General features: G+C 35.6%; 2 protein-coding genes across 2 annotated transcripts in view; one reads left to right on the top strand and one right to left on the bottom strand.

Annotated features, from left to right (window-relative positions):
* Nucleotides 1–5,812: 5,812 nt before the first annotated feature.
* Nucleotides 5,813–11,608, bottom strand: LOC123660893 (dnaJ-like protein 60). The gene is made up of 6 exons (XM_045595915.1): nucleotides 11,399–11,608; nucleotides 11,225–11,318; nucleotides 10,871–11,037; nucleotides 9,739–9,903; nucleotides 9,474–9,576; nucleotides 5,813–5,983 (listed from the first exon to the last, which is right to left on the bottom strand). The coding sequence occupies exons 1-6, from the start codon at nucleotides 11,458–11,460 to the stop codon at nucleotides 5,885–5,887; spliced, it is 690 nt and encodes a 229-aa protein (XP_045451871.1). The 5' UTR covers nucleotides 11,461–11,608; the 3' UTR covers nucleotides 5,813–5,884.
* A 1,132-nt stretch (nucleotides 11,609–12,740) lies between these two features.
* Nucleotides 12,741–13,769, top strand: part of LOC123661118 (fasciculation and elongation protein zeta-2) — a 49,531-nt gene continuing 48,502 nt past the window's right edge. Inside the window, exon 1 of the mRNA XM_045596112.1 lies at nucleotides 12,741–13,276. Within this exon, the coding sequence (XP_045452068.1) occupies nucleotides 12,750–13,276 (527 nt within the window). The 5' untranslated portion in view covers nucleotides 12,741–12,749. The remainder of the gene's footprint in view (nucleotides 13,277–13,769) is intronic.

Raw genomic sequence — 13,769 nt, 5'->3', positions numbered from 1 at the left:
CGTCATTGAAGTAGTGTAAATAATGAAAGCAAATGAAAAGTTGCAATAAATAAAAAGTATTTTTAATTTCTACTACATATTGAGCTTTTACATTTATTTTATTTATTTATTTATTTATTAGGGATGGTACACAGCACGGAAAAAGTTATAAAAAAAAGAACGAAATATAATCATAAAGGCCAGCCGAGGATCCATCCGTTTAAAATTATATTAACAAAGGTGAAAATAAGAAAAGTAAAAACAAAACAAAAGATTATTTATTTTTTTTTGCCTCGCTCCTACAAAACTCTAGGTACGTCCATGTAGGCTATCGCTGTTTTACTTAAATGTGTGTGTAATTAACATAGATTATTATGTACATTATGTAACTTATGGTACAGCCCAATGAAAAAAAACTCGTAAACCATATTTTTATGAAGTTTATGAGGAATTTTTGCTATAGGGTAGTCCTTTGACTCCTGGACATTTTTTGATTGGATGGCTAATTAGTTCACTTCCAGTTATAGACCTTAACGAGGCTTGTCATCAGCAATATATCTGCTACGAAATTTTTAAACCAGATCGAATAGAGTTTATTCTGAATAGCAACAGCGAGTCAAATGATTCATCAAAAGATCCTTATTTACAGCCACTAAAGTGGGAGATGGGTTGAGTTGTAACTCTATATCCTAAGACAAACATCACCAGTAGAGGAGCTGACATCAAAACTGCTCCTAGAGTTATACGAAGAGCCAGCCCCAGAATCTTTCCATTATTAAAGTACTCCTATCGCATGTTAAGTTTTCAAGGGCCATGTAAAAGCATAAAGTTTATATTAAATTGATTTAAGTTCATTTATTCTGCTATTTGTAATAATTATAAAATATCACCAGTTTAACGCATTACCAAAATATTTTATTAGGACTTAGGAGCTTAACCTATATAATACATGATAGAAAATATAAATTTAATATACATGCATAGGTATAGGCATATACTTTTCATACAGCGCACGCAACCTCCTCTTCCCCCACGGAACCGCCGCTAGGCATTACTTCGTGGAGGGAGGCTCTAGCTACTGTTCTTCCGTCATGCTGATGTCACTGGTTTTGTTTTCCGACCGCTTTCTTTCCAACCGACGGATCTCCTGAAGAACTTCCGTCGCAAAAGCACTTGTCGCTTGCCATGCTGCCTCCGACGAGAGCATAGCTTCTATCAGAAACTCTGGCTGAATTTTCTTCGTAAGGGCCTCTGCCCAGATACTGCGTAACAGGTCGAAACGAGGACCCGTAAAGAACACGTGCTCTGCATCTTCACTAACTCCTAAGCAGGTGGGCACATCGGAGGCACCTCCTGCTTATATTTGTGTATGTATATGTATTGGTGTGTGTGTGTGTGTTTGTTTGTGTGTCTATGTTTATTCTGTGAGTGTCTTTGTCTGTCTATCTCTTTCATAATATTAATATTCTTTATTCAAGTAACAAGGTTAGTAAACAATATTTCTGACTTACTATGTTAGTTGTATTATTTGATCTTTTTTTTAAATAAATTTAAATAAATGTTAAAATACACACGAATCACCGCTTATATACTGGATATCATGACCAGAAGAAGAATTCTGTTTGCACTACCCCGTACCCAACGCACCAGAGACTTACATCTTTTTCTCATAAGGGCGTGTAAAACAGTCAACATGTACTTCAGCGAACATCTCTGAGGCGCTACAGTATCGAAGCAGTCAGAACAGCACCCTGAACACGTTATTGTACTCAATGCGGAGAACACTATAAGATTTTTGAGTATATCCCGCCCATAGGCTGCACGTGTGAAATGGTGTACAATATGCTCTAAATAATATTATTTTAACGTTAGGTAAACTACGTGCAAACCAACGAGCATGCATATTCGCTCTCACCTACAATGCTCTTCGCTCCCGTTCAATTATCGTCTTTTAAATCGGAAGTCAGATAGTGTCCAAGATATTTAAAATTATCCACCCTATCCAGAGTACAATTATTTAGTGATACCGGTGGTAATTCATTCGTACACTTGCCTCGGACGTTAAACACAATTACGTCTTTTTTAGCTTATAAGTTAAACCGTTTAAAGGAGGAATAGTTATTGTACTAGGCGTTCACAGATCACTCACACTTTGTTTTACGGTGATCATGCCTTACTGGTCTATTTTCCCTATGTCATCGATTCACAATGAAACAGCGCTCATTCATTGATCAAGATCATTGATGTTAGATAACCCATTCGCTGCGGCAGACGCCTTTCGGCGTTTTTTTTTTTTTTTTTTTTAATTCCTTTATCTTATCAAAACAAGTCACAAAAAATTATACTTGCAATACATGCACATTTTTTTTTAAATACAACAAGGTACTGCGCGCCGTTTCTGAAATTTATACTTTTTGAAAAATTGCGAATTCCATCCTAGGTGCGGAGACGCCTAATGACGTTTTCCAGGACTTAACAACCTTTGATTCTAAATAAATACCTATTATGTTTTTTTTGCAATATTTCCTAAATGTATTTAGTTAATATTATTTTTTCTATAATACAGGTATTTATTAGTACTGCTTCCCCTCTGCCGCTTACGTGCCCTAACGCATACGGTTATTCATAATGTGATATTCTTTTCAACTCCTCGGCCACTAACTGACCAAAAAGGACATTCCGTCTATCTTCTCTTCCTATATTGTCGTTGACAATCTTACAATCGTTGCATGTTACATCTTTTTTAATCTCTTTTTATTTGGCATAGTTTGGGATAACAAAATCGACTGAGACATATTACTAGCGTTCCAATCTTGACCATCGTCTAATATATTGGATGACCATGGACGTTTTTTATCTGGAAAAATAAAGAACAAGGCGTTAAGTATAATTTGGTGTGGCATCGGGAGCCTAGTGCATTAGTGCCGACAAATAGGGTGGGCTAGGGCTGCTGCATAGGATATCCCCGTGGTTCGACTTCGACTGTCCATATACAAGAACGGTAAACAGTATTCAGTCTATCGGTTCACAGAAGAACAGAATACCGAGTACAGTCAACCCACGACGTAAATTATAGGTAAAACTATTCTTATACTTAAACATTTTCTATAGAATCATTCCTGTTTTAATGAGAATTAATTACTCAGTCTATTGTGTCAATCACTGAATTAGTTATCCTTTGACAGCACTAGTCAACATAATTTAACGTGTTTAGAAACAAATAAACATCTATGAGTTCATCTACTTATTTTTATACAAATTAGATAAATATTTACGAAGTTAAAATTTTAACAAGTTGAAACTTGTCCGTTCTCTATAATGTCGACGAATTGGATCAATTATTTCAACAAAAGTTCATTTTGATACTAATTTTCAGGTTAACGAAGATGTCTATAAAAATAAGGTCTGTAAATAATAATAACATCATAAAAGTAATCAAAAGATTTGCTACCTCTGATATTAATTTATAATGATAATTTAGCCATTGTTATCAGTTGAAACTAAATTATATGAGAGTGTAGTTTAGAAATGCTCCAAATTTTCACAATCCAACTATTAAAGAACAAAAACTTCACAAAAAAAATCCTAATTGATGTAAATTTATTTTTTACACTAAATACGATCGTTACGTTCTCGTTTGGCGTATTTGTAGTTTTTTCTAAGATTTTAACGCTAGAATGATCATTTTTAATTCATAATACTGAAAACGCCGATCGGCGTTCCATATTATCCTAATGAGGTGCGGAAGACGCCCATCGGCGTTCGCGACGAAAACCTTCCCGCACCTGCCTTTTAAGCGTAATTTTTAACGCCACAGAGAATGGGTTAAACATCTGAGTGGAAGTAACTAGAACACACCTGCTCACACCTTCCAACCAGTAGATATGCCAGAAAAATAATAGACAGCCCCAAGTTTGCATTTTCTACGGGATGAATCCGGTAAAATAAAAGAAAGAATAAATTTTATACTTACCGACAGTAATCTATTAAATTTATTCATTTAACTCGTGCATTTTTAAATATAAAAAAAAATTCAATTTTAAATTAATATAGCCTGGCTAGGATTTTTCAGGCAACCTGTTCGCGATTATTTTTCTAATACATTTTAAATATGACTCCGAACGAACGAACCGAAAGCTGATATTTGTCTTATAGTTTCATTTAAATTTAATTGAGATCTGATTACTACTTTTTGAGTAATCTTGGATAACGCGTATTTACTTTACCTACTATTTTTTCGTTCTCCCAAAAATGAATTATTCAATCAGATGCAGTTGTTCTGAAGTTTTATTTATATAGATAAAGATAAAAGATAGATTTATGAATAAACAAACGTATGTAACAATTTTCTTTATTAATTCATATAAAATTATTTTCGAGTTAGTAGCAGGCACATTCAAACAGAGGTCATCTTCTACTATTATTAGTGGAACCATATTGTTGTCTGACGGATCTCTGAAACATTTTAATAGTATTGTAATAGCATAACAAAAATTTGTTGACTGTTATGCCTAAGTTACTGGCACATTTCCCACCTCCCACTTTGTCTCGGAGAAGAGAATGTAAAGAAGTCGGTCCTGGTTATTATAGCAATTATTACTAATTATGGTAGGAGCAGCGTTATTGATAAATTCCAAGATGTTCTCCAATATGAAAAATAGGCTTTTGTCTAGCTGTGGGACTACATATGTTTTTATAAATCAAAACAATTATAAAAATATTTCTAATGAATACATAACCAAGCCTACTACACTATTGTAATTTTATTACTTTACCTGACCTATATAACTATATTACACGAGATAATAATGATTCAGATTAATAATACTTCATACCTTCTCACTACCACACGTAAAAGTATATCCTGTGGAGATTTGCAAATAGAATAAAAGTATTGCGGTAAATAGGTACAATGAAAACACACACACAGACTACTACAATAAAAATAGCTCTATTTCTATTCTATTCATACAGAAACATATAAACCCAATTTAATGACTCATTATATATTTAAGGTCAGTAGGTTTATGTATCAAAATTAAGTTTGAGAAAAAATATATTTGTGTACTTTATTAATATGTCAGGGCCACTCTGTACCATGAGTTACAACGTTAGAAACTGGAATAATGAACACAGTTACAAATCCAGACAAACGTTTATTACGCGTTGAGCTGTTTGATATGTCGCGGGTAATTAAATCAGCTACAATTCTGCTTAATCAATCTAAAAGTGAAACAATAACACTCTCAAAATACATATCAAAATCAGTATTAGAATGTACATAATAAGACAGGAAGTAAATAAATAAAAATATATGACTAGTAATAGTAGATATATGACTAGTGTAGTGTAATATATGACACTACCGTGTGGTTACGGCATTAAAGAATGTAGCCACTCCCTATCTTCCCGTAGGTGTCGTAAGAGGCGACTAAGGGATAACACAGTTCCACTACCACCTTGGAACTTAAAAAGCCGACCGGTTTTGAAATACACAGGCCGAAGACGGGCAGCAGCGTCTTCGGTGCGATAAAGCCAGCCCTGCCAACCAACCAACCCGCCTGCCCAGCGTGGTGACTATGGACAAAACACATGAGTTCACGCTATTTTGGCTCGAACTTGTGGAGGCCTATATCCAGTAGTGAAGTGCGATAGGCTGATGTGATGATGATGATGATGACTAGTTCCTACTTCAATTCTATATAAATAATAAGTCAATATATATCTTTTATGTAATAATTTTAATAAAATATTATTTATTGTACACTACTATAAAATACAATTGAAAAATATTTACAAAAATACTTTTACATCTACCTTCTAAATGTATATTTACAGTAACAATTTAAATCAATGAAATATGTTATAAATATTTGCTATTCTTTACATCATTAATAAATAAAATTCACTTTTTTTCATCGGCCAAAGATTGTCCCAACGACGCTGTGGCGACGCTCTGGTTCGACGATGTTACAATTTTATCTAATAAGATTTGAGTTTGCATCTGAAATAAAAGTTATTTTCAGCAAAACGTTACATTGGTATAGAGCTAGCTTTAGCATGGATTTTATTTATAGCTTAACTTTACTGGCATTACACTTCTAGATGCAATACTTTTCGTGTTATGATGAAAAAAACATACAAAAAAACAATATATGTATTATGTATATATTTTACACAACATAATCACTAGTAGTACATAGTATAAAACAAAGTCGCTTTCTCTGTCCTTATTTCCCTATATCCCTATGTATGCTTACATCTTTAAAACTACGCAACGGATTTTGATGCTGTTTTTGATGATGTTTTTTTTAATAGATAGAGTGATTGAAGAGGAAGGTTTATATGTATAATAACATCCATTAAATGGTGGAGAAATACTGTTATTTTTGAGGTTTCTAATGTGATGTCGTAAATAATTAATTTTTTCCGCTTACATATTGCAAACGCAGCGTGAACCCTACGAGATTTATCAAAATAATTTACTAAGTATTGTACACACTGAAAAGGTCTACAGAAAACTCCGCTATGATATATGTCTATCTCATAAGGATATCCCACAATAATATTTTTTTGTCATTTACTTTTTACGTGCTGTGTGGTTACGGGTGCTGTGTGGTTACGGCACTAAAGAATTTAGCCACCCCATCTCTTCCCGTGGGTGTCGTAAGAGGCGACTAAGGGATAGCACAGTTCCACTACCACCTTGGAACTTAAAAGGCCGACCGATGGCGGGATAGCCATCCAACTGCTGGCTTTTTTAAATGCACAGACCGAGGACGGGCAGCAGCGTCTTCGGTGCGATAAAGTCAGCCCCGCGGTCACCAACCCGCCTGCCCAGCGTAGTGACTACGGGCAAAAAACCCATTAGTTCGCACCAAAAGTTTAGTTAGTTCATTAAGTTAATTAAGTGGAGCATACTGGGGTTGTCTAAAGTCCGAAGACAGGATGAGGACACGATGATCCTGGACTCCGGGCACTTGTTCTACTTCCGTGAGGGTGATGGGCTTTCCCAAGGTGGCGTCGGTTTTCTGGTCCACAAGACTCTCACTAGCAACGTTGTGGAAGTAAGCAGTGTGTCGACCCGGGTAGCATACCTTGTACTTAAACTCACTGACAGGTACTCCCTGAAAGTGATACAGGTATATGCGCCGACCTCGGCACACTCTGACGATGATGTCGAAGCCTTGTATGAAGACATTGCAAGGGCCATACATGGCACTACTTCGACCTTCTACAGCGTTGTTATGGGAGACTTCAACGCTAAAGTGGGAGTACAAGACCGCGACGGATCGAGCATCGGACCACACGGATTGGGGCACAGGAATCGCAGGGGGCAGATGCTTGTCAACTTTCTCGAATCGGAGGGGCTCTTCTTGATGAACTCATTTTTTGAGAAGAAGCCCCAAAGGAGGTGGACATGGCAAAGCTCCGATACTGTGAGCTGTTTTCGAGGGTTGTTACGAATCGTCTCGCCAGAAGACTCGACGAATTCCATCCACCAGAGCAGGCTGGGTTTCGAAATGGCTACAGCACCGTGGACCACATCCATACTGTTCGGCAGATTATCCAAAAGACGGAAGAATATAATCAACCGCTGTGTATGGCATTTGTGGACTACGAGAAAGCCTTCGACTCTGTCGAGACCTGGGCTGTCCTGGACTCTCTGCAGAGATGTCATATCGACTGGCGATATATCGAGGTACTGAAATCTATGTACGACGCGGCGACGATGACCGTTCACGTCAATGACCAAAGAACAAGACCTTAAGACCTTGGATTGGGGGGAACGAGGCATCAACGTCAACGGTGAATTCATCTCTCACCTTCGTTTCGCCGACGATATTGTCATCTTTGCGGAGACGCTGGATGAGTTAGGCCAAATGCTGGCCGGCCTAAACGAGTCCTCCCGACGTGTCGGTCTCTGTACGAACTTGGATAAGACGAAAGTTATGTTTAACAACCAAGTCATACCGATACCGGTATCGGTCGATGGTACCCATCTCGAAGTTGTTCAGGATTATATTTACCTAGGCCATACTATCCAACTAGGCCGCAACAACTTCGAGAAGGAGGCCGATAGGAGGATTCGGTTGGGCTGGGCGGCGTTTGGCAGACTCCGTCCACTCTTCACTTCGAAGATTCCGCAATGCTTGAAGACAAAAGTTTTCGAGGAATCTGAGCAAGTTTCGAGTGTCCTGCCTGTGTTAACATACGGAGCCGAGACGTGGACACTGACGAAGGAACTGGTCCACAAGTTTAAAGTCGCTCAACGTGCAATGGAACGGGCTATGCTTGGGGTCTCTCTCAAAGACAGGATTAGAAATGAGACTATCCGCGAGAGAACGAAAGTAACCGACATAGCCCACAGAATTAGCAAGTTGAAGTGGCAGTGGGCTGGTCATCTGTGTCGCAGGACCGATGGCTGTTGGAGTAGACGGGTCCTAGAGTGGAGACCGCGTCTTGGCAAACGCAGTGTTGGACGTCCTCCGGCCCGTTAGACCGACGATCTACGTAAGATTGCCGGTGTAGGCTGGATGAGGATTGCGGAAGACCGGGATGTGTGGCGCGAACTTGGGGAGGCCTATGTCCAGCAGTGGACTGCGATAGGCTGAAGTGATGATGACAAATAATGGCTAATTTTCAAAGCGATTTTAACCTATACAGCATTAATCCTTATCTAATTAAATACCTTAAATACATTGTTGATTTAATATAGATCTATATGGCCAGTTTTTTCAGTGAATGACATAGGCTATAATTATATTTTATACCCGTGCAAAGCCAGAGCTGGTCTGTAGTAACGATTTAAGTGATGATGATTTTAATGATATTAATCTTTGTTTATTCGTATATATGTCAATACATAGAAGCTAATTCTTAAACATAATCAAAATTTTAACTATTTAAATAATTAGAAACATAAGGTCATTATGTCACACAATTTTGATATCGTAGGAGCAGAAAATTTCTACACTACATTGATATTATACAATTTAATTTTCATGAGTCAATTTCTGAACTCACTAGTCTAAGTTGAAAAATAGTTTTTAATACGAAAATCAATAAACCGATATAATAATCAATTTATATAGATTTTTTTACACAAAACTGAACAGTTCCAAATATAAAATTTTTGTTTTGTTCTGTGTAAAAACTGAAGTGTGTCAACTCAACTGTTTGTTAGTTATAAATGATCATTTACAGACACCAAAAGTAAGGATAAATAACATCAAAGATTTTTAAATTGATATACCTACCTGTTCCTACCTAAAAACTGATAATAATAAAAAATGGCTTATAGACAACTCACCCATGACACTAAAATACTCGATGAAATTCAAATAATTGATATATTTATCATAAATATTTTCTTCAAGGATGTAAGATTTAAGCCAATATCATATTCTTTACAAACATGAAAATGAAACTAAAGTGTATTACAGTCTTTGTCACCAAATTAACCAAAAAAATTAAATAAAAAATACACTTACATCTCTAGTTTTTCCTCTCGCAGCAGCTCTCACTCTTTCCAGCTCTTCTGCCAAAATTATAGATTTCTCTTGTGTCCTTTGTCTATGAATGAGGTAGGATTCCCTGCAAAGTAACAATTACGTGTGAAAAAACATTTTAGTGTTAACAAACTCACTTAAAAATAATAAATGAGGAACAAACAACAACAAATGCTCTCGTGCTGTATATGTGAAATGTTTAGAGTTATTTACTATTTTGTATGAAAACCACATATAGTTTACTTACTTAATCACAATCACTTGTAAAATAACTCCTATAATGGCTATACCAAAACATATCATAATAATAGCAGTATTTGATAACTTTTTAATCCCCTTCACTCCATAGTATGAATTTGTTTTTGCATTATAGCTTGAGTTAGATTGTGTATTATTTGTATTGGTTCTCCAACTGAAAAATAATAAACACTATTGTTTAAATACAAATATACAACTTCAATCAGAACTGAATATGTCGAAGATTGGTGAGCACTTATTTTATTTATTATAAAACCAACAGCTTATACATACAATTTTTATCATATAGCGTACAACAAATAATGTAACCAATAACAGGTTTCCCTTAAAGTTAATAAATTGGTATTATGGAGATATTGTTGAGAAAAAAAAAAAACTTAAATTTAATTAATGATATAAATACTATGAATCTTCTCACTCATGAAGTCACTTTATTTAATTATCACTTTTAAAATTCTATACCAAACCTGACAATATTTTATAAAACTACAACTTAAAATTGTATTACAATTTTGTCAATGTATCTTTTTTTTTATACAATGATAGGCTTGCGTTTGACCACTATTTCACCTGATAATAAGTGAAAATGCGGTCTAAGATGGAGCACACTTGCCTACCTAGTAACCTCCACACTCGCAACTTACAGATCCCCAGGTTAAAATTTTCCGGAAACACAGAACATCTTTGTTTGACAATTAACATTTAATTAGATACTAAGATTGTATAACCTCCATAAGAAGATTGACCTTGTGAGATTAGGTAAATTATACCACAATATGAGAATACTTTTTTAATATGACTAGGTTGGAAAAGAAGCATACCACTCACCTGATGGTAATCGGTTACCATAGCCTAAAGACACCTGCAACACCAGAAGTACCACCAGCATGTCCAACCCTACTCTTGACCCTCCCCAGGAGCTCTGGCCACCTTACTCACCATGGGTACACAACACTGCTTAAAAACAGTATTACTTAGCTGTGTTTTTCTGTAAGGTTGAGGTACTTACCCAAGCAGGGCATCCAGATTTAAAACAGGATATATTCTGCTGTGCCTTACCTCCATAAAATTGATTTCCTAATTTTAATTTCATATAACAAGTGGAAAGGTAAAATACTCACTTATAAGGTACATGAGTCTTATAAACATAGGTGTAACCACTTGTTTCTATCTTCGACGTCTGGTCATACTGAGCTCTGGTGGTTGGCTTCCCTAGAACATTATACGCCTCAACAATCCGCACAAAATTTTCTTGGGCTTTTGAACTTTTATTTTTATCAGGATGATACTGTAATTAATTACTTTAAACATTAATATATTACATAATTGTAATTCTTTGTAAACGAAGCTAAAAAACAGTCAGCATATACATATTACATTTATCACAAATAATAGAATAGGTTTGTTTTATTTATAGGCATGAATTATTTATAGTAATAAATACATTTTAGACAAAATATTTAAAGTTTTTTTACCTCTTTACTCATCTTAATAAATGCATCCTTAATCTCTTTATCCGTACAGTTTTTCTGTAAGTTAAGTACCTCATAGTGAGTCTTTCTACCTGAACTACAAAAAAACAATTATTAAATTACGTGTTTTAGAATAAATTATAAATCAGATTCTTAAAAGAATTGTTGTTACATTACCTATACAGTCGTCTAAATTTACGTGCTGAATTAAATACAGTATTACTTTTAAATAAATACATTACGATGAAGATAGAAGTCAATGTTTAATTTAGCATTATATTGAATGTTTTTCATTGTATTTTTAGGCAATTTCCATTTTTGTCAAGAAGAATACACGAATATAGTTTGTCATTTTGTCAAACGTCATTTTTATCAAACTGGTTATCCATAGACAAAAAAAAAATCTAAAAGTGATATTGGCGAAATCATCTAAGCTTATCAATTATCTTGCTTGGCACTAATGAAAGCCATTAATTCTAAATTTCTAATTATAATTTAACAAACGAAATCTGAACCAGACAATGAACCTTTACGTTTCAATATACAATACTGTTACTAATGTATCTTGCTTGTGTGCTAGTTGAAATTTGATCAATTAATATACAAATCATAAATAAAACTATATGTTTCAAATATCACAAAACGAAAGATTCAATTTCTAATGGTCTAGGACGCGTGATAGAAAATACTCAAGTTTTGCATTTCTATATAATATTTTTACCACCCTCCTTATATAGCAACACCAAGAAAACTCAAATATACGAATTTGCCCGCGAAATCTTATTCTTATAAAGTAATCCTAAATTATAAACGTCACTACAAAAAGCTATGGTATCTTACGAAAATAACTGGGATCAACGAAAAAGTGTGGTGATTTAATCAAAATTAAAGTTAAGTATTATTTATTACGTTATTTATGATGTAGGCGACATTTTTGTAAATTCCTATTGCTAGGTTCGCTTCACCCTGTAATATCCCACAGCTGGGCATAGGCCTCTTTCCTCATGTAAAAAAAGCATCAGAGCTTATTAATCCACCAAGTTGCTTCAATGCGGGTTGGAGGATATATTCCCGACTATGAGTAACGATCGCTATCAGGTGTACATGATAATACACAGCTTAACGTGTTCTCCGAGGCACGGTGGGGAAACCCACAAGGACATACACCACACTAGAAATAAATATTTGAATAAACACAAATATCCACTCCAAGCGGTAATCGAACCCGCGACCGTCGATGTTTAGGCGGCGCAGACACGGCATATGTATTATTACACCAGGACGATCGTCGCAACTAGGGTACTATTTAACTATTTTACTTAAATACTAAATTTCAGATTGTTTATTAATTATTAATAATACGGGGTAAGTAGAATGGCATAATGTATATAATATCATTAGGTGATTAGTGAAATTGTATTTTAATTGCTATTAATAAATAAACATGTACGTTGCAAATAACAACAATCACAGCTTCTTAGCTATTACGGTAGTTAGCAATTTGCTGGACGATGCTTCTTCCCGAAGTATGTACTGTATGTATATAGATGTTAGACCCTCACCAAGTGCCGACGCGATTCGCGACACAAATGGCACCGCTCGGCGCAGTGTTCGCGCGGTAAACGGCGCGGGTGGACGTACGGTCATGCGAGAGGCGGCTGGAAGGATGGCCGAACTAGAGTTCGAGGCGCCGCTCGCCCAAATCGAAGAGGCGGACGACTGTCTCTCGACAGCAGACTACCCACAGAAGACTATAAATGGAAATGAGATTCGTCTCAACAATATTAACAACCTGAAAAATGATATGATAAAAATACAAACCGATTCCAACAAAATCAACGATAATGACGAGCCGAGACCGGTGAAGTGTAAACAGGATAATATGCAGAACTGTGAAGGTGACAATTTTACGGAAACTTTCTCCGGTTCGCTCGAAGATTTGGTGAACACTTTTGATGAAAAGATCACAAAGTGCTTTGGAAATTACGAAGAAAGCGTGGAAAAGTTGGCTCCAGTACAAGTTCGTTCTCAGGAGGAAATTATGAGCGAATGCCAGTGAGTATTAACTATCACCAAATAGATTATCGATTCGAACGAACAAATATGATATCATCGATTCAGTCATCATTAGCATATTTTTGTAATTTTTTGTATCTCGTTTATTCACGACAATCGTTTACTTGCATTATCGTTTACTTTACATTGCGTAATCGTGATAGGGATAATAGATTTTTTTTAGAAATTTTTTGAACCATAAACAAAAAGGGCGGACTTTGCGCATGGCGTTAGTAGTTGCAGGATCGATCAATGTTTTGGTTGGGGGTGTTTGAGAGGGTGCGTGGAGGGTAGCGATGACGCATCTAGTCGCGCCCTGCTTTGTACATCCAATCTAGAAGAACTTTTGTCATTACTGACATAGGTACCTACATAATTTAAAAACAAAAATAGGTCCATGTAAATAATGTCATTGTATAATATGCATAGGTATTTATTTAAAAATTAAAAGACGCCAACCGATATCCGTTTTATTATATCGATTTAATATGAA

Source organism: Melitaea cinxia, chromosome 16 (assembly GCF_905220565.1).
Source record: "Melitaea cinxia chromosome 16, ilMelCinx1.1, whole genome shotgun sequence".
In the NCBI taxonomy this organism is placed as follows: domain Eukaryota; kingdom Metazoa; phylum Arthropoda; class Insecta; order Lepidoptera; family Nymphalidae; genus Melitaea; species Melitaea cinxia.
The sequence above is the reverse complement of the archived record's forward strand: the minus strand, read 5'-3'. Positions and strand labels throughout refer to the sequence as shown.